The sequence below is a fragment of the Engystomops pustulosus genome, chromosome 1, assembly GCF_040894005.1.
Source record: "Engystomops pustulosus chromosome 1, aEngPut4.maternal, whole genome shotgun sequence".
In the NCBI taxonomy this organism is placed as follows: Eukaryota; Metazoa; Chordata; class Amphibia; order Anura; family Leptodactylidae; genus Engystomops; species Engystomops pustulosus.
Genome location: NC_092411.1, coordinates 169,956,407 through 169,979,126, shown reverse-complemented (window position 1 = coordinate 169,979,126; position 22,720 = coordinate 169,956,407). Strand labels below are relative to the sequence as shown.

General features: G+C 44.3%; 1 protein-coding gene across 3 annotated transcripts in view; it reads left to right on the top strand.

Annotated features, from left to right (window-relative positions):
- Positions 1-22,720, top strand: part of LONP1 (lon peptidase 1, mitochondrial) — a 562,611-nt gene that overhangs the window by 196,299 nt on the left and 343,592 nt on the right. For all 3 annotated transcript variants that reach the window (XM_072113845.1, XM_072113844.1, XM_072113842.1), the window contains exon 6: positions 17,060-17,189. In XM_072113845.1, the coding sequence (XP_071969946.1) occupies positions 17,060-17,189 (130 nt within the window). The remainder of the gene's footprint in view (positions 1-17,059; positions 17,190-22,720) is intronic.

Here is a 22,720-nt window from a genome sequence, read left to right as displayed (position 1 = left end):
TGTATAATGGTCCAGCCATTCTTTATAAGGGAACAATATAAAATAATTTAATAAATAATTTACTAAACAACGATGTTGCTGCTTGAACCAGCCATCAGCCGCCATCTTATTTACAGGGTCCTAGGTGAAAAAGACTGCAGAGAAGCCTGGAGCTTGGTATATATCTGCTGTTTGCCCGATAACAGATAGGATAGTACATAGGATGGATTAGTAAAGGGAGAGTTGACATTTCATGCTTTTAGCGAGTGTGATAGGCTTGCCTAAAGAGATGGGTTTTAAGAGCACGTTTGAAGCTTTGGAGGGTGGGTATTAGTCTCAGAGTCTGGGGAAGGGCATTCCAGAGAATTGGTGCAACTCGGGAGAAGTCCTGGAGACGTGCATGGGAGGTTCGAATTAAGGGAGAGATTAATCTAATGTCACTGGCAGATCGAAGAGCACGGGAAGGGCGATAGACTGAGATGAGAGAAGAGAGATAGGGAGGTGCAGCATTATTCAGAGCTTTGTGGATGAGGGTTATTATTTTAAAGTGAATACGGAAGGAGACGGGCAGCCAGTGCAGTGATTGGCACAAACTGAAGGCATCTGTGTAGCGTTTGGCCTGAAAGAGGAGCCTGGCTGCTGCATTAAGAATAGATTGTAGAGGAGAGAGTTTAGAGAGTGGAAGACCAATTAGTAGGGAGTTACAGTAGTCTAGTCGAGAGTGAATAAGTGCAACAATTAGCATTTTAGAGGTTTCAAATGTCAGAAACGGACGGATTCTGGAGATGTTTCTGAGATGCATCCGGCAAGAGCGAGCAAGAGATTGAATATATGGTAAAAAGGAGAGGTCAGAGTCCAGCACAACCCCAAGACAGCGGGACTGCTGCCTCGGTGCTATAGTGATCCCACAGACCGAGATGGAGAGATCAGGGGTGGTTAGGTTAGTAGATGGTGGAAAGACAAGAAGTTCAGTCTTAGAAAGATTAAGTTTCAAGAAGAGAGAGGACATGATGTTAGAGACAGCAGAGAGACCGTCACTAGTGTTCTGGATTAAGGCAGGGGTGATGTTACATGCAGAAGTATATAGCTGGGTGTCATCAGCATAAAGATGATACTGGAAACCAAATCTGCTGATGGTTTGTCCAATGGGGGCAGTATAGAGAGAGAAGAGAAGAGGACCTAGGACTGATCCCTGAGGAACCCCGACACTGAGAGGAAGATGAGAAGAGAAAGATCCAGAAAAGGAGACACTGAAAGTGCGGTCAGAGAGATAGGAAGAAAACCAAGAGAGTGCAGTGTCCTTTAGGCCAATGGAGTGAAGCATCCTAAGGAGGAGCTGGTGGTCCACAGTATCGAATGCTGCCGATAGATCCAGGAGAATGAGGAGAGAATAGTCACCTTTGGATTTTGCAGTGAGGAGATCATTGGAGATTTTAGAAAGAGCAGTTTCAGTGGAATACATAGAGCGGAAACCAGATTGTAGGGGGTCAAGGAGGGAGTTAGCTGAGAGATAGCAGGTTAGTCGAGAATAGACCAAGTGTTCCAGGAGTTTGGAGATGAAAGGGAGGTTAGAAACTGGTCGGTAGTTAGTAGCATTGGATGGGTCCAGTGAAGGTTTCTTTAGTAAAGGGGTAACAACAGCATGCTTGAAAGAAGAGGGGATGACACCAGAAGAGAGAGAGAGGTTGAAGATTTTAGTTAGGTGAGAAGTGACTGCTGGGGAGAGAGACTGTACCAGATGTGAGGGGATGGGGTCACTGATGCAGGTAGTGGGGCGAGCAGAGGAAAGGAGCCGGGACACTTCTTCCTCTGTGACTGGCTCAAAGGAAGAGAGTGAACAAGATAAGGTATGGGAGGGAAGGGGATTGGAGGGGTGAGTGGATTGAGCAATTATTTCCTGGCAGATACAATCAATTTTATCCTTAAAATAGGCGGCCAGATCTTCAGCCCCAAGGTCTGTGACAGGTGGCTGCACCTTTGGTGTTAGTAAGGAGTGAAGGGTATCAAAGAGCCTTTTGGGGTTGTTAGAGAGAGAAGATATGAGATTAGTAAAATAGACCTGTTTAGCAAGGTGAAGGGCAGAGTTATAAGTTTTTAGCATAAATTTGAAGTGTAGAAAGTCTGCAGATGTGCGCGATTTTCTCCACAGACGTTCAGCAATCCTGGAGCACTCCCGAAGGAAACGAGTTTGTTCAGTGTGCCAAGGTTGCCTGCGTGTGTGTTGAAAATTTCGGATAGTGAGTGGTGCCATCTCATCTAGGGCGCTTCTGACAGTGTGATTATAGTGGTTAGTAGCCAGGTTTGGACAGGTGAAAGAGGAGATGGGGGACAGTGCAGACTGTAAGTTTTCTGTGAGTTTATGAGTATCTATTGCACGTGGGTTCCGGTATGAGTGATGGGTGGAAGGATTCTGAGAATGAGAAGGATTATTGAGAGTAAAAGAAAGGAGATTATGGTCTGAAAGTGGAAAGGAGGAATTGGTAAAATCAGATATTGAAGATGGTCGAGAGAAGACCAAATCGAGGATGTTTCCCTCACTATGAGTGGGGGAATCGCAGAGTTGTGAAAGACCTAGAGAAGTAGTTAGTGCTAAGAGCTGAGAGGCAGGAGGGGAAATGGGAGTGTTAACAGGGATGTTGAAGTCTCCCATGATGATGGTTGGAATGTCACAGGATAAAAAGTGAGAGAGCCAAGAGGCAAAGTGGTCAAGAAACTGATAGGGTGAGCCGGGAGGACGATATACTACAGCCACACGAAGAGAGAATGGGCGGAAAAGTCTGAGGGTGTGGACCTCAAAAGATGGGAAAGTAAGGGAAGGTACAGGAGGAATGACCTGGAAAGTGCATTGTGGAGAGAGGAGTATGCCTACCCCACCTCCCTGCCTATTCTCAGGTCTGGAACAGTGCGAAAAGTGTAAACCGCCATAAGACAATGCTGCAACGGAGGCGGAGTCATCCTGCTGGATCCATGTTTCCGTAATGGCAAGCCTTTCAAAAGACTTAGAAAGAAAGAGGTCATGAACTGACTCTAGTTTATTACACACAGAGCGGGCGTTCCATAGGGCACATTTAAAAGGGGTTACGGGTGGAGGAGGAGAAGAGGGGATACACTGAATCTTTATAAGGTTAGCAGGGTTTCTGTGTGAAGGGTTAAAATAAGCAGAAGGTGGACCTGGGTTAGGAGAGATGTCCCCTGCAGCAAGCAGAAGGAGAAAGAAAAGAGACAAAAGATGCTGCAGAGATTTATAAGAAGTTATTTCTTGCTTCACAGCAGAAGACTGTGATAAGTTAGTCTGGTTACATAACGTATAGAGTGTGTGAGTGGTAAAGAAAGGAGAGTGAAGAAGGGAGGCATTGATATGGATAGTTGTTACTGGTGGAATAGATGGACGGTAGGCAAGTAAAACGACCATGGCAAACAGGGAGAAAATGGAAAACATTTTGAGACAAACATAATTGTTCATTTTTCTCTGCCATCTTACCTGTCTCCTGCACTGTCTAACTGCAGTTTCATACTTCTCAGAATATTATTATACTTAGCAGAATATTATGCTAAGCAAACAAAGAATGCAAGCAACCTGGAATGCAAGCATCCTATACAATCACTAAATTTATACCCAGAGAAGACAAGAGACCAGGCCCTCATTTAGCTCGTAAAACAATTAATCTAGGACACTTAACACATGTGGATCAAGTTCTGAACAGAGAAAAAGGGTGCTGTCACACGTCGCGTTTACTGCATGCGTTTAAAAACGCATTGCTACAGCTGAAGGGATATTTCCCTAATTAAACTGCTGTTAACGCTTGCGTTTACAAAACGCATGCGTTAACATCGCGGTTAACGCATGCGTTAACAACCACATGCGTTAACCGCGATGTTAACGCATGCGTTAACAATGCATTAACGCTTGCGTTTTGTAAACACAAGCGTTAACAGCTGTTTAATTAGGGAAATACCCCTTCAGCTGTAGCAATGCGTTTTTAAACGCATGCAGTAAACGCGACGTGTGACAGCACCCAAACAAACTCATTGAGGGGCATAGATGAACATTAAATCAGGTAGGACAGAAAAGGGTCAAATGTTACAGAAAGAAACAGACACATGCAATACTAGGGCAATTAACAGATATATACCATTGCAGAGAGTGAGACTGGATTTAAAGACACAGTAGATGGGTGAAAAATGATTCAGCAATCAGAGATATATACCATTGCAGAGAGTGAGACTGGATTTAAAGACACAGTAGATGGGTGAAAAATGATTCAGCAATCAGAGATATATACCATTGCAGAGAGTGAGACTGGATTTAAAGACACAGTAGATGGGTGAAAAATGATTCAGCAATCAGAGATATATACCATTGCAGAGAGTGAGACTGGATTTAAAGACACAGTAGATGGGTGAAAAATGATTCAGCAATCAGAGATATATACCATTGCAGAGAGTGAGACTGGATTTAAAGACACAGTAAATGGGTGAAAAATGATTCAGCAATCAGAGATATATACCATTGCAGAGAGTGAGACTGGATTTAAAGACACAGTAGATGGGTGAAAAATGAAGTTCCCCACAGGCTTGTACTTTGATGTAATGCATATGCATCATACAGTGCCATTTGCATGATGTGCACAGCCAGCTTCTTGTACCACACTTCGACTTCCGCAAGGCGTCATATGCCTGAAGTACCTAGTCTGACAAGTCTACCCCTCCCATGCACCTATTGTACTCCAAAACGCAGTCATACTTTGGTCATACAGAAAGTATTGGTACCTCGTACATGTGCTGGTGTGCCTATGTATTGTTGACATGGCCAGATTATAGGGGGGTGCTCCCGGGGCACCACGCCCCAGGTCCCCCACCACACTGCCACTTTGTGTTTGGGACCGGGCTGTGTATTTGCCCGCACCGGGCAGTCGGCAAACATGGGGCATGCTCCGGCTATGGCAGAGCCAGGGAATACGTTCCCTTCTCTGCCATTAGACGATCCGAAGTAAATCCAGATGGCGACGCCCTGCTGCTGGCGCCGGCGCAATGTGTGACCTCACTTCCTTTCGGCAAGACGCCACCATTTTGGCACACCTCCGAGGGATACCGTGAGGGAAGACTTATATAGGTGTATATAGGGCGATTGTATATAGTTATTATAGGATGTGTATATAGTTATAATAGGGGGACTGTGTATAGTTTATTATTGGATGTATATATATATATATAGTTATAGGGGGTTGTATATAATTGTTATAGGGGAACTGTATATAATTAATTCTGTGGGACTTTGTCGGTAATATTGGGGGAACTGTATATAGTTTAATGTTGTGCTACTATATATAGGTTATGTTGGGGGGGGGCTGTATATAGTTAATGCTGGGGGCACATATAGTGATTGATGGGGGGCTGTATGCAGTGATTGATGGGGGGCTGTATGCAGTGATTGCTGGGGGGCTGTATGCAGTGATTGCTGGGGGGCTGTATGCAGTGATTGCTGGGGGGCTGTATGCAGTGATTGCTGGGGGGCTGTATGCAGTGATTGATGGGGGGCTGTATGCAGTGATTGATGGGGGGCTGTATGCAGTGATTGCTGGGGGGCTGTATGCAGTGATTGCTGGGGGGCTGTATGCAGTGATTGCTGGGGGGCTGTATGCAGTGATTGCTGGGGGGCTGTATATGGTGATTACTGGGGCTATATGTAGTTTATTGCTGGGGGCTATATGTAGTTTATTGCTGGGGGGCTGTATATAGTGATTACTGGGGCTGTATATAGTGATTGCTGTGGTGCTGTATATATTGCTGGGGGCTGTTTATATTTATTGCTGGGGGCCGTATACAGTGATCACTGGGAACTGTATACAGTGATCACCGGGAACTGTATACAGTGATTGCTGTGGGGCTGTGTATAGTGATTGCTGGGGGGCTGTGTATAGTGATTGCTGGGGGGCTGTGTATAGTGATTGCTGGGGGGCTGTGTATAGTGATTGCTGGGGGGCTGTGTATAGTGATTGCTGGGGGGCTGTGTATAGTGATTATTAGGGCGGCTGTATATAGCGATTGCTCTACCCTGTCTAGAGTACATTCCGTGGGGGGCTCCACCAGATTTTGCCCCCAGGGCTTTTTTTTTCTCCAGCCAGTCCCATAATTAGAACTATACCCTAATATTTCTTAATCTCTTCTGCACTGAAAGTGGTCTACCTGTGGGGTAGCGTGTAAAAAGAAGTGGGATTTTGGGCAATATATTGTGCAGCAAAGCGATTGGTCTGGGATACAATCAGACCAGTTAGGTCCTGACTAAAAAAAAAAAAAAAAAAAACTAAAAATGTCCATTTGTCCGAACCCTGCTGAATCTCTGTAGACAACAACCAAGAAAGAAAAGAGAGCCTCATTCGATATTATATGATAACAACTCTCAACCAATTATAATCAACAACCCAAAAGAGAGTCGAAAAGACCATCAGAGATAAAATTAATGATATCTTTTATTATAAATACAATGCACAATATGCAGAAAATGAATCACATAGGGAGAGAAATAGGGGGAAGTACCACGAAAACCTTAAGCGTCCTGCAGACACCCCAGACCTATAGGTAAATGATAGTGTAAAGACCAAAGGGTCTAATATATAATAGAAAATGCAGACGGGAACATAAATAAAAGGATAATTCCTTGGTAGAATCCTATGTGAAGTGGGGGACCGGAGGTACCATCCGGCTCCCACAGTGCACAAAGTCAATTTTAGTCCTTACCCGTAAGCATGATGCTAGGTACAGTGGGGGTCCCCAGGAGACCAATGGGCTACACCCCGACGCGCGTTTCGCTGATGCTTCGTCAGGAGGTGAAGTGTGTGTGTGTAGCATCTCCTGTTTTATATTTACCATCGGACGTCCGGCTTGAAGACGCGCTCGTCACGTGACGAGACCGCCACATGGGGACGCGCACCGGAAACGCGTCACCACGACACGCCCACTCGAATCACATGATCGGAGGGGAGTTGCCATGGAAACGCGCCCGAAGCGCGCACCACCACACGCACGGCCGCGGCGCACGCGCACAAGAGCGTCAACCGGACATCGTAGGCAAACACAACCAGGTAGGTGCTCAAAGGGTACAATACAAAAAACAAAAATAAACATGTGTATAATAAAATCAATTGATAACGCCTACAATCCACATAGAAATATATAGAGGGTCCCAAGTCATGACCGAACTATGAGTATCACCAAGATATATATATATATTACAGAAGCCACATTACAAACCCTGCATACAAGATAGTTAATGCTGTGTGATGTTTGGAAAAAGTGCTTTACAATGGACAGTCCATAATTAGTATACATAAAAAAGTGCATTAGTGCCATACCTTACAAAGTGTCAATATTAAAAAATATGGACTATATTCCATATTTTATACATATAAACATCTGTATTGGACGTACAAAAAATGACAATTAGTGTAAAAATACAAAATCAAAAAAGTGCATACAGTGAAAAAAGTGCATAAGTGTAAACGACCAATTAGATAAAATGCATACACATATTACAAATCTAAAACCATATTATAACAACCATAATACTAATACCACCAGGCTTAAAAAAAATATACAAGGTCTTAGTAGTCACACAACGAAGAGGAAAAGGAAGATTCAGTGTAAAGTGCTAATGTGCTGAGAATTTCATCACAGAGGGCAACAGGATTGATGTGAGCGTCAGAAGACGAATTCTTTGTGTATCGATATTTTCAGATCTTTAGGGCATCCAACAGGCCACGTACACAATCAACAGCCATAATGACCACTGGAATTCAATATACGTCTATAACGGAATAGGCAAAAATGGACAATTACTAAAAACCACACTACAACAAAAGTTACAATAAAGGGAATTATAAAAAAGGTTTGAAGCTGGTGGCCTCATTGAGGCCTTTCGGTTGCACTGTATCCAGGAGGGTAATCCACCTAAGTTCTTTCTGTAATAGACGTTTCTTTACGTCCCCGCCCCTGGAACCCATAAAGACTCTGTCGATTCCTCGTACCGTGAGTCCTTTCGGGTTACAATTATGTACATCCCGAAAATGTTTTGGAATAGGCTGTAACGTTTTCAAATTCCTCAAAGGGCCCGAGTTGGTCTCATCCCCAGCTGATTTAATGCTCCTAATGTGTTCCAACACCCGTACCTTCAGGGGTCTCGTTGTCATGCCAATGTATATTTTGCTACATGGACAGCGCAAATAGTAAACCACCGCCTCCGTATTACAATTAATGTGGTACACAATTTTATATTGTTTCTTAGATTCGGAGTCGGTGAAGTCATATGTGCGCTCCATGTAGCGGCATGCTTTGCACTTCCCACAGCAGAAGGAACCCCACGTTGGGCCCCTATTTCCCAGCCAGCTTTTTTCGATGGGAGGGACATAATGGCTGCGAACCAACATGTCCCGTAAATTACGGGACTTCCGCCATGTAAGGGAGGGATAAGTTTTTAAACTCTGTGCTAAATCACAATCGGTCAAAAGGACAGACCAATGTCGCTCCACAATTTCCTTAAACTCCCTCCAGTGGGAATTGAAGTTTGTGATTAATCGCACCGGTTCATTCTCTTTTTTTCTTTTTTGGCTTACTCACCAGTAATGAACCGCGGGGGGGAACGGCTATGGGGGCGACTTGTGCTTTTTCTTTTCCTGGGGCTGTGGGAGAGAGAGACGGTCGACAATACCATGGGTTGGGACGCCGTCGTCTCGTGGTCTAGGTATATAGACTATGTGTTGTTTATTTGGCAAGGATCAGATACTGATTTAGAAATTTTTTTGCAGAGCCTCAACACCAATCAACAGAATATCAGGTTGACTTGGAAATATAGTCAGAGTCAGATTGAATTTCTGGATATCCTGATTGCACGGGATCTATCGGGACTTATCACAACTGATGTCTACCGGAAGGAAACGTCTGTAAATTCGCTGCTTCACGCATCCTCCTCCCACTATCCTAAATCAAAGGAAGCCATTCCCGTAGGACAGTTCCTGCGGATGAGACGCATCTGCTCCAGCGACCTCTCCTTTGAACATCAGGCTAGAGATCTCACCAGGAGATTCCGCAATAGAGGATATAAGGATACCACTATCAAAAGGGGTTATGATCGTGCGAAGAATGAGACCCGCGGTTCATTACTGGTGAGTAAGCCAAAAAAGAAAAAAGAGGACGAACCGGTGCGATTAATCACAAACTTCAATTCCCATTGGAGGGAGTTTAAGGAAATTATGGAGCGACATTGGTCTGTCCTTTTGACCGATTTGTGATTTAGCACAGAGTTTAAAAACTTATCCCTCCCTTACATGGCGGAAGTCCCGTAATTTACGGGACATGTTGGTTCGCAGCCATTATGTCCCTCCCATCGAAAAAAGCTGGCTGGTAAAAAGGGGCCCAACGTGGGGTTCTGCTTCTGCTGTGGGAAGTGCAAAGCATGCCGCTACATGGAGCGCACATATGACTTCACCGACTCCGAATCTAAGAAACAATATAAAATTGTGTACCACATTAATTGTAATACGGAGGCGGTGGTTTACTATTTGCGCTGTCCATGTAGCAAAATATACATTGGCATGACAACGAGACCCCTGAAGGTACGGGTGTTGGAACACATTAGGAGCATTAAATCAGCTGGGGATGAGACCAACTCGGGCCCTTTGAGGAATTTGAAAAAGTTACAGCCTATTCCAAAACATTTTCGGGATGTACATAATTGTAACCCGAAAGGACTCACGGTACGAGGAATCGACAGAGTCTTTATGGGTTCCAGGGGCGGGGACGTAAAGAAACGTCTATTACAGAAAGAACTTAGGTGGATTACCCTCCTGGATACAGTGCAACCGAAAGGCCTCAATGAGGCCACCAGCTTCAAACCTTTTTTATAATTCCCTTTATTGTAACTTTTGTTGTAGTGTGGTTTTTAGTAATTGTCTATTTTTGCCTATTCCGTTATAGACGGCCGTGCGTGTGGTGGTGCGCGCTTCGGGCGCATTTCCATGGCGACTCCCCTCCGATCATGTGATTCGGGTGGGCGTGTTGTGGTGACGCGTTTCCGGTGCGCGTCCCCACGTGACGAGCGCGTCTTCAAGCCGGACGTCCGATGGTAAATATAAAACAGGAGATGCTACACACACACACTTCACCTCCTGACGAAGCATCAGCGAAACGCGCGTCGGGGTGTAGCCTATTGGTCTCCTGGGGACCCCCACTGTACCTAGCATCATGCTTACGGGTAAGGACTAAAATTGTCTTTGTGCACTGTGGGAGCCGGATGGTACCTCCGGTCCCCCACTTCACATAGGATTCTACCAAGGAATTATCCTTTTATTTATGTTCCCGTCTGCATTTTCTATTATATATTAGACCCTTTGGTCTTTACACTATCATTTACCTATAGGTCTGGGGTGTCTGCAGGACGCTTAAGGTTTTCGTGGTACTTCCCCCTATTTCTCTCCCTATGTGATTCATTTTCTGCATATTGTGCATTGTATTTATAATAAAAGATATCATTAATTTTATCTCTGATGGTCTTTTCGACTCTCTTTTGGGTTGTTGAATCTCTGTAGATCCCCGGATTGGCTGTAAAATCTGGGATCTAAGGGGCTTACTTACTGGGTGTCACCCATGTGGGGTCAGAAGTCCCAGGCACTTCAGCACTACACTTTCTCGGTGGTTCCTCAGGGTCACTTTATGAGTACATGGTGGACAAATAAAAAGGACAATCATCCCCACTAGCAGCCTCCGTATCGGAGGCAATATAACTGTATGCCTCCAATGAACGTTTTTCGTAGCCATGATTTTCCCTGGGGAAAACATACGATCTGGTTGTGCTGTGGTGGAGGGAAGAGAAAACTGACAATGGGGGGGGGGGGGGGGTTAATAGTGTGTTTCCAGTAATGGGACAGATCGCTAACACTTCTCTAACGCCAATAAACACAAAATGGCAATGTTGGAGCGTAAGATCTGCCCCCCCCCCCAGATCACGAAGCTCCGCTGCCGGTCAGTCAGAGGCCCGCACCTCACCCCTGCGCTGCGCTGATAACTCGGCGCAGAACAGCGGGCAGATGTTTTGAATTGTGACAGCTGTGGGCCTGCCTGTTACAGCGCACGGACTGTTCTGCATCTGGTCCGTGCGCTGGATCATGGAGGGCCCGGAGCTGTCATAATTCAAAATTAGAACGGGCCCCCGATCCGCCCCCGTCCCACCCACCTCACACTACTTACCCGCCGTCGACACCCATCACTTTTGCTGACGCAGGCTATGTGATGCGTCTGCCTGCGCCGGTCTGCTGAGGTCTATGACCCGGCACCTGACCTGCAGACGCATCATCAGCCGTCGCCTGCGCCGGATCCCCTCATGAGAGGCAGCACAAAGCGGAGCGGGATAAGGTAAGAATTATGTTTTTTATTTAGCTTAAATATATAGGTTTGGTGGTGGGGGACATTATTTATGGCTACTGGGGGTGCAGGACAGTAATTATAGCTACTGGGGGGGGCAGGACAGTAATTATAGCTACTGGGGGGCAGGACATTAATTATGGCTACTGGGGGGGCAGGACATTAATTATAGCTACTGAGGGGGGGCGGGACATTAATTATGGCTTCTGGGAGGGGGGCATAATTTAAATTTTTACCAGTGTTTTCTATGCGTTGGAAAAGTGGTAGTCTTATACGGCGAATATATCTTAAACTCTATATTTTAACAGGAAAGTAGAGGGGTCGTCTTATACACCAGGTCGTCTTATATGCCGGAATATACGGTATGTATTTATGTTCTCTGCACACTCCATTTTATTGTTGAGAAGGACACCCAAGTACTTATAGGACTTCACTGCCTAACTGTCTGTCTCCTGAATGACCACTGGTTGAGGAGGAGAACTGCCCTTACGAAAGTCCACCACCATCTCCTTGGTCTTCCCTGCATTAATCCTAAGTTAGTTTTGCTGGCACTAATCTACAAATTTCCAGATCAATTGTTTGTACACCTGTCGTTGACACCAGTAATGAGGCCTCCTATTGCAGAGTCATCAGAGAACTTCTGAAAGTAGCTGCTAGTTGAATTGTAGCCCAAGTCTTCTGTGTACAATATTACAAGGAAGGGAGAACTGTACCTTGAGGAGGACCTGTACTACTAATCACAGTGTCTGACACACAGTTCCCGGCTCGCACATACTGAGGTCGCTTTCTGAGCTAGTCTAGGATCCAGCTAGAGAAGTCGTGGTCCACTCCAGCCAGATCCAGTTTGTCTCTTACGAGCTGTGGCTATTTATAATGTGAGAATATTATTCTCACATTGTTTCCCGGATTCTTAAGGTGAAAGAGTTTCATGTAGAAGATGGATGATGGCATCACCCACCCCAAAGCCTGGCCGATAAGCAAACTGTAGGGTGTCTATTGATGAGCCCAATAGAGGATGGAGTTGTGGTAGAACCGATCTCTTGAAGGCCTTTAAAAAATGGGATAATGCCACCAGTCTTCAGCTGTTGAGGTCCGAAGGGTGAAGTGTCTTTGGAACTGGTACCACACGAGTTTTTTCACAGTTGTTTTACCATTTGCCAAGTTTTGGCTGATTTTGAACATGTGTACAATGACACTACAAAGGTGATCACTTCAGGTCCAGAGTAGTCTTGAATTGCTACCATCTGGGCCTTGCCTGACTGATCTGGAGATCAGTTCTGACATTAGGGGATCTAGTGGGGGAAGTTACATTGAGGAGACAATGGGGCACATTTACTTACCCGTCCCGTTGCGTCCGCCGATCTTTAATGTCCAACGAGGATTCACTTACAACGTGTGCCCGATTTCTTGAATGTCGCTTCCCCACTGAGGTCCGCCGGAGTTCACCATCTTCTTCCTGGTGTATGTGAGTGCTGATCTTGCAGCACAATTTGAATTCCATGGTTTGTCCGAATCAGTCGGGTTGTCCGATGGCCACGCCCCCCATTTGTTTCGCATGCAAGCCGGCACCGATGCTCCATAATCCAATCGCGTGCGCCAAAAACCCCTGTGCAGTTCAGGGCAAATCGGAAATATTCAGGAAACCCGACGGAAATCCGGCCTATGGACTCTTAGTGAATGTGCCCCAATATATTTGTTTTCTGATGACTTGTACTCATGTTGTCTCAGCAGGAATGCCTTTTAGGTGGGAGTGGCAGGTGTGTGATCAAACCTATTGAAGAATAGATTAAGTTAATTAACTCACTCCTTATCTGCTGTAACCTGAGAGACGGGCTGTCTGTGTCCTAATCTGGATTTCTCCTCGCTTATTTGTCGCCTCAACTCCTTTTGAACAATCCTCAAGTTTTTCTTGTCACATAAAATAAAAAAAATCTTTCCTTTTAATAAGAGCCTTTATATGAGGGTTTATCCTGGGTTTGTTTTTAGAGTAGCACCTCACCATTTTTGTGGGTTCCGTGTTCTATTACCCATGGCCTCCTTTCTTCTAAAATCAACTATTAAGACGATGCTATTGATCTTGAAGGGCTCTTTAGTTTTACAGGTTGTTACGCTTTGCCTTCCTCTTCCCCTCTGCTGCCATGTTATTACTGGAGGGGAGGGAGTGGGGATGTGCTCACTGCACAAGTGTTGAGGAAGCAGGGGGGGGGTGAGACATCCTGTAAAGTTACAGCATGGAGCATCTTGACAGTGTTGGATTGGCGGGGGCAAGGGCCAACCAATGAAACTTATTCTGGGAGCCGCCTACTGCTACAAGGAAATATTATATGTAGCAGGCTACATTTAAATAATTTGTTTACATTGTATTCTTACCATATTAATGATGGTAAAAACCCAGATCTGGTTTGAGTTGCCTTTTTTCAGTGTGTTTGCACTGCTTTTTAATACATGTTTACACTATGCTTGTGTTTTGAAGTGCACTATGGCCCACTCATCTCCCCAAAATATTGTGCCCCCCCCTTATTCCCCTCTCAGTGTGGCCCCTCTTCTGTTTGCAGTGTACTTCAAAAATAATTACCATTAGTTATTTACCTCTCCCCATTCCCCAGCGGCTTTTCTCCTTCTGCTGGACTGCTGAAAGGCTGGATGACATCATCCGATTGTGTCTGCCAGCCTTTGAGTTTACTTCACATAGCAGCAGTAGCAGTGGCAGAGTGATGGTGTCAAGAGCTGACTGCTGGTTATTCAGCAGGTCCTGTTGGGACAGAGTTACTGACACTGGGGGAGCAGCGTCGGCAGTTTTCGGGACCCATCAATGATTTCACCTGTAAACTGGTGGGCCAGTCCGACTCTGGGCTCAGTTAAAGGGGTTCTCAAATTTTAAAACTTAGTAATGTTTACATTATAAACCTTTTTAACCCTCTTACTTTACAATTTTACTCAGTTTTATTGCTGGTTTAGCACCTATGGAATTTTACACTGACCATCAGTGAGTCAGTGTGTGGGCGGGGATTCTATAGGCACATACATTATGATCCCTGTGTGCTGACAATCTTGTTACATTATCAGGGTCCAGGTTTATGTACACTTTCATTTAGCTTCTGAACATTCACTAGTATCTGACAGATAGAAATAATGAGATGAGACCGATCAGAGATGAGATGTGATCCAAGTTATGGATGACACAATGCAAGTCTCTAGCTCTGCTAACTCAGCTATATCACCCATGGAGTCAGCTCTACTTTTCCTCCTTCCCTTGATATAAAGATCTTCTCTTGCCTGTAGCTTGTAGATTTGAAGGAAGTGTGAGAGTCTGTGTGAATGTGTGTGAGCATGTGTTGGAGTGTAGGAGGGAGGGGTTGCACTGCAGTGGGAGACAGGAGAATCTATTCATGAGAAGATTCTGTCCTGCCCGATCCTAAAGTCTGGGAAGAATGCAAATAAGTTTTCCAAGGTGTTTAAAACAATACCTCCTTTTACTACCTGTTTTTAGACTTCTTGTAGGTCATACTTGATGTTAAGGGGGCTGCCTTTCAATGTAGCAAAAGGAGGTATTGTTTTTCATTTAACACCATGGAAAACTTAGTTGCATTCTTCCCAGAATTCCCTAGTGGAGCATCTATGGCTTTAAGTCTCCACATGCCTTTAAGGTGGCCTTAATTGGCATTGTCTCCTTAAGGAGAACACCTACTGTCTGATCCTAGTCAATAGCCTCTCACATAGACAAATCAGTTCCCTACACTGTACTGAGGAGACCCAACCAGGTTGAAACAGTGCTGTCTACAGTTGGGAGTCTGTTCCTTATGGAATAGATATACTGGTTTGGCTTAATCCCACATCATGTTTTTAGACTTCTTGTAGGTCATACTTGATGTTAAGGGGGCTGCCTTTCAAGGTAGCAAAAGAAGGTATTGTTTTCCATTTAACACCTTGGAAAACGTATTTGCATTCTTCCCAGAATTCCCTAGTGGAGCATCTATGGCTTTAAGTCTCCACATGCCTTTAAGGTGGCCTTAATTGGCATTGTCTCCTTAAGGAGAACACCTACTGTATGATCCCGATCCTAAAGTCAGAAGAATGATCGGATCCCGGGGCAGTTGAAATTGTGTACACCAGGACCGATAGAGACAAGTTGGAATTATATCTGTAAAATGCAGTATTTTTGTTAATAACAGTAAATTAGAGAGAGTTTGTTAACCTGAGTATATTTAAGAAACTTGTCTTTGTGGGAATACCCCTTTAACAACCCATAGCTTTTCTGGCTCGGTGGCATAATTTTCAACGTTGACAAGTGTCACTTGTTTATCATGCTTACTTTTTAGTTAGACATTTTCATGCTACCAAATATTCCATAGTCTGAAAAGTATGGGAATAGTTTACGTTGTGTTTATCACATCTATTATCAAATTTACAGATGGGAGGTGGGTACTAATCATCTTTAACCTTATCCCGCTCTACTGGAATATTCATTTGTTCAGAGCTGTAACGACAGCTTATTTTTAAAATAATAATTAGGTTGAAGGGCTCTGGAGAGCCTCCCTCAGCTCAGCCAGGATTTATTTATTCTTGCCCTTGGTCCTATGTTGTCTTGCTTGCCCACTGTGCAAGGACATGAGTTTCGCAGAGGGACGGCTAGGTCATCTGCTCTCTACAGGCTAGGTAGGTGGTGCCAAGTGAGACAACACAGGACCAGTGGCATGAATAAATTAATTCCTAGCTGTGAGCGGTTTTTCATTCAAATGTTTCAGCTTAGAACAAACTAAGATTCCTGTACAGGGGGATAAGATGGGGATATAAGTACTGATGAATAATGAACAGTCACTGATAGTAGATGTCATTTAAGGTTTGTGAGTATTCATTTATGTATACCAGAAGTGTGCTTCTGGTTTCAAAATAACAAACAATGGGGGATATTTATCAGAAGTGTTTAAGAGGAGAACTGTTCTAGTTGCCCATGGGAACAAACAGAGCTGAGCTTTCATTTACCCATCTGTTGATAAAATTAAATCTTGGTTTCCAGGGGCAATTAGAACAGTTACTCTCCTAGAAATATCTGAGAAATCTACCCCAACGTCCATATTGTGTTGCTCAATTTTTTTTACCCAGATTTATACCATTTTATTTTTGTACAGAAATCTTCTTCAGTATAAAAGAGGGCAAATTTTAACCTCTTTCTGTCTTTTGAGTATATTACACTGTCTACATAGCACGGAAGCACAATCACTACTTACACAGCATTGTATTTGCTGCTAATGTCTTTCAAATAATTACATCATGGGAAGTGTGGGCAGTGTCCAGAAAGCAGGAGTGACGTCTTTTTGATACATCTTCAGCATTAGAAAAGCAGACCTTGACAACTTATATTATTTGCAGGAGACTTCTACATCAGAAGACTTGCACAAAGACAGGATTCTCCTGCTAGGTACACAGAGCATCTTATCTCTCCCTATATATTTCATGTTAACAATCTATGGATTCACAGAGATGATCAGCACATAGATAAGGCTTCTGCTGTAACATACAATTTTTGTGAACAAAGCAAAAGCTTCTGAATTGCCTTTCAAAACACAATTCTTATGCCACCAGTAAATAGATTCTCAAAATGCTAATTGAGACTTGGTCATAGATGTGACAAATTTTCTCACTTTCATTTTCTTCTGTCTTTTAATAGAGAGTCTGTAATGCAAATGATGCACGCTGGACAAAGAGTGGTAGACAATCCAATTTATTTGAGTGATATGGGTGCAGCACTGACTGGTGCTGATTCACAGGAGCTCCAGGATGTCTTGGAAGAAACTAATGTAAGTGGAGCTTTAGTGTTTTGTTTATTTTGGAAATATGGTCCAAACACTTGCTGTACTGTGTGTATAGAAAGTATTCAGACCCCTTAAAATGTTTTACTCTTTGTTTAATTGCAGACAATTTCATAGATCAAACAAGTTTTTTTTGCTCATTACTGTACACTTTGTACCCTGTCTTGACTGAAAAAAAGCAATGTAGATATTTTTGCTGGTTAATTTAACATGAAAAACTCAAATATCACACTGTCATAAGTATTCAGATCATTTGCTTTGATAATCATATTTAACCCTTTCCCTGCCAGGCATTTCTAGAAATTTTGTTGCGCTATTGGCCAGAGCCATTTTTTACAATTTTTACTGACATAACTGAAATTACAGTCTAAAGAATGCACATTTCCTAAATGTGATAGATAAACATTGTGTAGATTTCATGGATACCTTATAGTCCTATGTTCACATGAATAATTCTTTATAAAATCACTCAAAATAAAGTAGCCAACAATCTTCTTTTTAGCTAGAAATTTTAAGACCATCACAACCTGCAAAGTAGACCAATAAAACAGATTAAAAGGTAGTTACCCAAAAACACCTATATATTTTTTGAAAGCAGACAACCTGCCAATTGCATTTGTGTTATTCAACACAAATTATTTTTAAAAAAATGCATTGATGGGGGCATGTCCTGACTGGCAGTAAGACGCAAGGAGCATAGCTCCTGCCGTCTATCCTGCCAATTCATCCTGTGTAGCAGCTCATTTCTGCCTATTTTGCTGGGAAAGCACGGGTGAACGTTCCCCACAGCCTGCACTTACTTAAGAGCCGACCGGAGAAGCGGCGGACTGTGAGAAACTGCTCCCTCGGGAAGGACAGCATTGGATGTTCCGGCCGCCATTTTGCTGCAGTGGAAAGAGCTGCGGGGGGAGGACCTGAGGAGATGCAGCGCCTATCCTTTGGTGAGAACAGACGGTGGTTATGAATACCACTCCGGCCCCCGAGACCCCTGGAAACGAGAACAGCAGAGCGGACACGGCACTGACAGTTCTCCATCGCAGTCTGCCTTTTTCCCCTGCCATGTAGTCTACAACGGTAAAGAGACAGATACATTGAGAACCGGGTCCTGACAGGACCTCTGCTGTGTGGTTTCACGGCGTAGCTGCACATCTGGAGGGCTTTGTGTGGGAGGGCGCAAGAACATCTGCGGCTAAAACCAGGAGACCACCTTCGTTGGTGGAGTAGGAACCGGCGCTCTCTGATGGTGACATGGAGGAGGGTTTGAACACCCCTCTACTACAGCGTTCTAAAAGGGGCCCCAAAGGACCCTTACAACCTGGTCCTGTGGCAGATCTCGAAGCCTCCTATTAAAGATGTATTTTTGGCTATGGCTCACTGCAGCTCAGCACTGCTGGCTATGAATAATCACATTGGGGGCAAATGAGCAAATGAGAGAGTCCATGCGGGGAGGACCAACATCACATCGGTGATGTTGAAGACCTATTGCTTCCTGTCCACAAAGTTTCAATGCATTTGTTGAATAATGTGTCCTTGCTTATATCAAAATCTGATGACTTTGAAAACCGTCTACGCCGGAATAATCTGTGGATCGGCGGTATACCTAAGAAAACTGAAGGCAAGGATCCGGTGGTATTTATGGAAGCATTGATGAAGGACAAAATAGGAAATTATGTTCTATCTCCAGTGTTTGCAATAGAGAGAACCCATAAGGTTCCGTCTCGACTTTGCCACCAGGAGCAGCACCAAATTATAGTTTGCTAATATGTGTATGTTAGTACTTCATGTAGGCAGGAGCTCAGCTTGGCATTACTAGCTTTAGCATCTTACGGTACATACTCTATATGAATAAGTTAAAAATGTTGGTTTGGTTTCTTATGAAGGTTTGTGAAAGTAAATGTATTGCCCCTATCTCCCACACCTGGGAGAATGTCACTATTGGGAGTTTAGGCATTGCTGGAGGGAATGTTCTTTGGGAAATTTTTTGTTTGGGGGAGGGAAGAGTCCGCTCCTGGGTGTAGTCAATGTAGATGGTCATGGTAATACCTTTGACATATATAGCAACCCATACATGTAATGGCTAGGCAATACAATGTGATTCTATGGAACACAAGTGGTCTGGGAGACACAACTAAATGGAGGGCAGTTTTCCCTGCGGTTCAGCAGCACAAACCAGCTATAATGTGCTTGTGTGAAACGCATTTGACAAAAGACCACACACAATACTTGGGGAAAAAATGGATATCACATAGTTACCACTCTACCTTCTCAACACACTCTAGACGGGTTAGTATTCTGGTCCCTCACACAATCCCATTTGAATGCTTCTCTTCTCTGATAGACTTGGAAGGGAGATTTGTGTTTTTGCATTGTTCCATTTACAAGGTACCCCAAATATTGATGGCGTACTGGCTAGACTGTTAGATGAAGTTGGGTGGTATGATTATTGGTGGGTCACAAACCCTGATGCTTGACAGTACTCGTGCTATTCCAGTTCACAGAATACTCTCTCTAGACTTGACCTGGCTATAATATCACCGCCTATACACAGATATATTCAAGGAGTAGAATATCTGCCCTGTAGTGTTTTGGACCACTCCCCAGTACTGGTCATTATGGTTGTCCCTCAGATGTGCCACGTCTAGTCGGTAGCTGGCACAAGGCTAGGTCACGAGAACTGACAGTACACTTGCAGGGGTCCTCTCCACTGAGCAGGAATACTTGCAGAACCCTGCATTGGGACAGAAACTAACTGGAAGGAGACCCAGACTCTCGAGAGAACATACAATAAAGGTAGTGGAGGATAAAAAATTCTTTTGTCTAAAGAAATTATTTCTTTTGTCCGATATCCTTACTTCCAAATCGCCTCCTCAATGTTATCATTTCACTTGTGCATACGGACCAATCGGGGTTTATGCCGGACAAGTCCACGGCAGTTAACATAAGAAGATTATACCTTAATATTCAGGCCTAGGGACATGGGAGGACGGGCAGTGTGTTTCTCTCACTCGACACTTACAAAGCTTTTGACAGCGTTGAGTGGGACTTTTTATGGACTGTTCTGAATAAATTGGGCTTTGGTACTCTTTTTCATTAAGTGTTCAATTGTTCTACAATCGTCCGATAGCAAGAGTCGAGGTAAATGGACTGGTCTCCAATGCCTTTAATTGGAGAGGGGGTCGCGACAAAGCTGTCTCCTTTTCTGTTTCTGCTCTCAATAGAGCCACTAGCATAGAGAAAAGGACTGAATTGGTGCGCAATATAAAGTCCACACATTCAAAATTGCATAAAACACAAAAAGAGAACAAAGAGATGTGTGTGTATATAGGACAAACAAATACTTTTTATTAAATTATACAATAATTAATAACTTTAAAAAGCTATACAAAGCTAAACATTGCATATCCTGTTCTCAGGTCATAATACGTAAATGCAAGTAGACGGCAATATGCTACTTGGCTCCAAAGACACAGTATTCCCATGAAGTTAGTCCAAAGTAAGTTAGTGTTGGAGCAGAAAGTGCATCAGTGCAAAATAAATAAAACAAGCATAATGAAATGAGTACATTATATTACATTGATATTACTCTATTAGTGTACAGGATTTCACCCATGGCACAAGCCTCCCTGAGAATGGAGTCTCTGTCCCTAAAATGAAGCAATGAAGCCAGGAAGGGTCTCAGGTTGCCCCCTGGGGGGCCAGGGCGAGACTGCACATGGCTGGCTACGGTGAAGAACGGAGAGAAGGTATCTGCTGGCAGCATATCTTTGAGCCAATTTTCAAAAAGGATACTGGGTCGGACCCCTCAACCTTTTCAGAGTTGATGCAGACATTTGGCGCTGTAGTTCACTAATCTGCATTGGCAAAGGCCAGTTAATTCTGCTCGCTGGGCCGAAGGCAGCGTGGGATAGGGTGCTGCAAGATGGCGCCCCGGTGGCACGCAGCTCCAAAGGGAGGAAGGCTGCGGGGCTTTTAGTGGTCGTGAGCGGAGGTCCCGGATGCAGGAGAGTCACCCCTGAGCGGGTGGAGGGGTGGGGGGGAGGATGGCTAGGCCGGGGATTCACAGGGCATCGGCCTCCAAGTGGTACATGCAGCAGGCCACTGGGCCCGGGCAGCGGTGGGGTGGCGTGGAGCCAGTGATCACCGCAAGATGGAGCCTGGATGGAGGAGCAGATGTCCCGAGCATGAGCGGGCAGGGGGAGGGGGATCGGGCTGAGGATGGCTGCCTAGGGAGGGTGATGGGGTGTAGGGGCCCAGGAGCACTCCAGAGCATCTCCCCTCATCTCAGCATCAGGCCACGCCCACTTCTGATCCTCTTTAAGATGGGTCTCCTCCTTCATTGGAGTCCAGCTGGGTTTAATTAAACTGATTGATTGGCTTTCATTAGGAAAGGCACACACACCTGTCTATAAAAGACAGCTCGCAGTGCATGTGAGAGCACATAAGATGAGGTCAAAGGGACTGCCCAAGGATCTGAGTCAGAATTGTGGCAAGGCACAGATCTGGCAAAGGTTGCAAAAGCTCTCTGCTGCAACCTTGGTCATCCAGCCAAACTAAGCCATCTTGGGAGAAGAGCCTTGGTGAGAAAGGGGAACTGTGGCTGAGGTCCAAAGATGCAGTAGGGAGATGGGAGAAAGTTCCATAAATCTCTGAAACCCTCCACCAGTCAGTGCTTTATGGCAGTGTGTGCCGATGGAATCTCTCCTCGGTGTAAGACATATGAAAGCCAACATATAGATTGCCAAAAAACACATGAAGGACTCTGATGAGAAATAAGATTCTCTGGTCTGATGAGACGAAGATTGAACTTTTTGGTGATAATTCTAAACGGTATGTGTGGAGAAAACCAGGCAGTGCTCATCACCTTGCAAATACAATCCCAGCAGTGAGACATGGTGGTGGTAGCATCGTGCTTTGAGTGTTTTTCAACTCCAGGAACAGTATGGCTTGTTATAATTAATGAAAAGATGAATGCGGCCAAGTAGTGATATCCTGGATCATAAACTCTTCCAAAATGCTTTGGACCTCACACTGGGCTGTATGTTCTCCTTCCAAAAAGACAAAGTCTCCAAGCACACAGTTAAAATAACAAGGCCGTGGCTTCAAATCAACTCTGAGACCATTCTTGATTGGCCCAGCCAGGCCCCTGACCTAAACCCAACTGAGCAACTCTGGAGAGGCATGAAAATGGCTGTCCACCAACATTCATCATCTATCCTGAGGGAACTGAAGAAGAAAGCATTGCAGAGGATCCTCGAATCCAGGTGTAATAAATTTGTTGCATTATTTCCAAGAAGACTCATGGCTGTACTAGCTCAAAATGTCGCTTCTACTCAATAGTGAGTAAAGGGTCTGAATACTTAAGACAATGTGATATTTTAGTTTTTCTTTAATAAATTAGCAAAAATATCTACATATCTGATTTTTTTTCTTTAAATTGGGGTGTACATCATTGAGCAAAAAATTTTTGGCTGCATTGAAACGGGGTGAAAAATGTGAAGGGGACTGAATATTTTTGGACC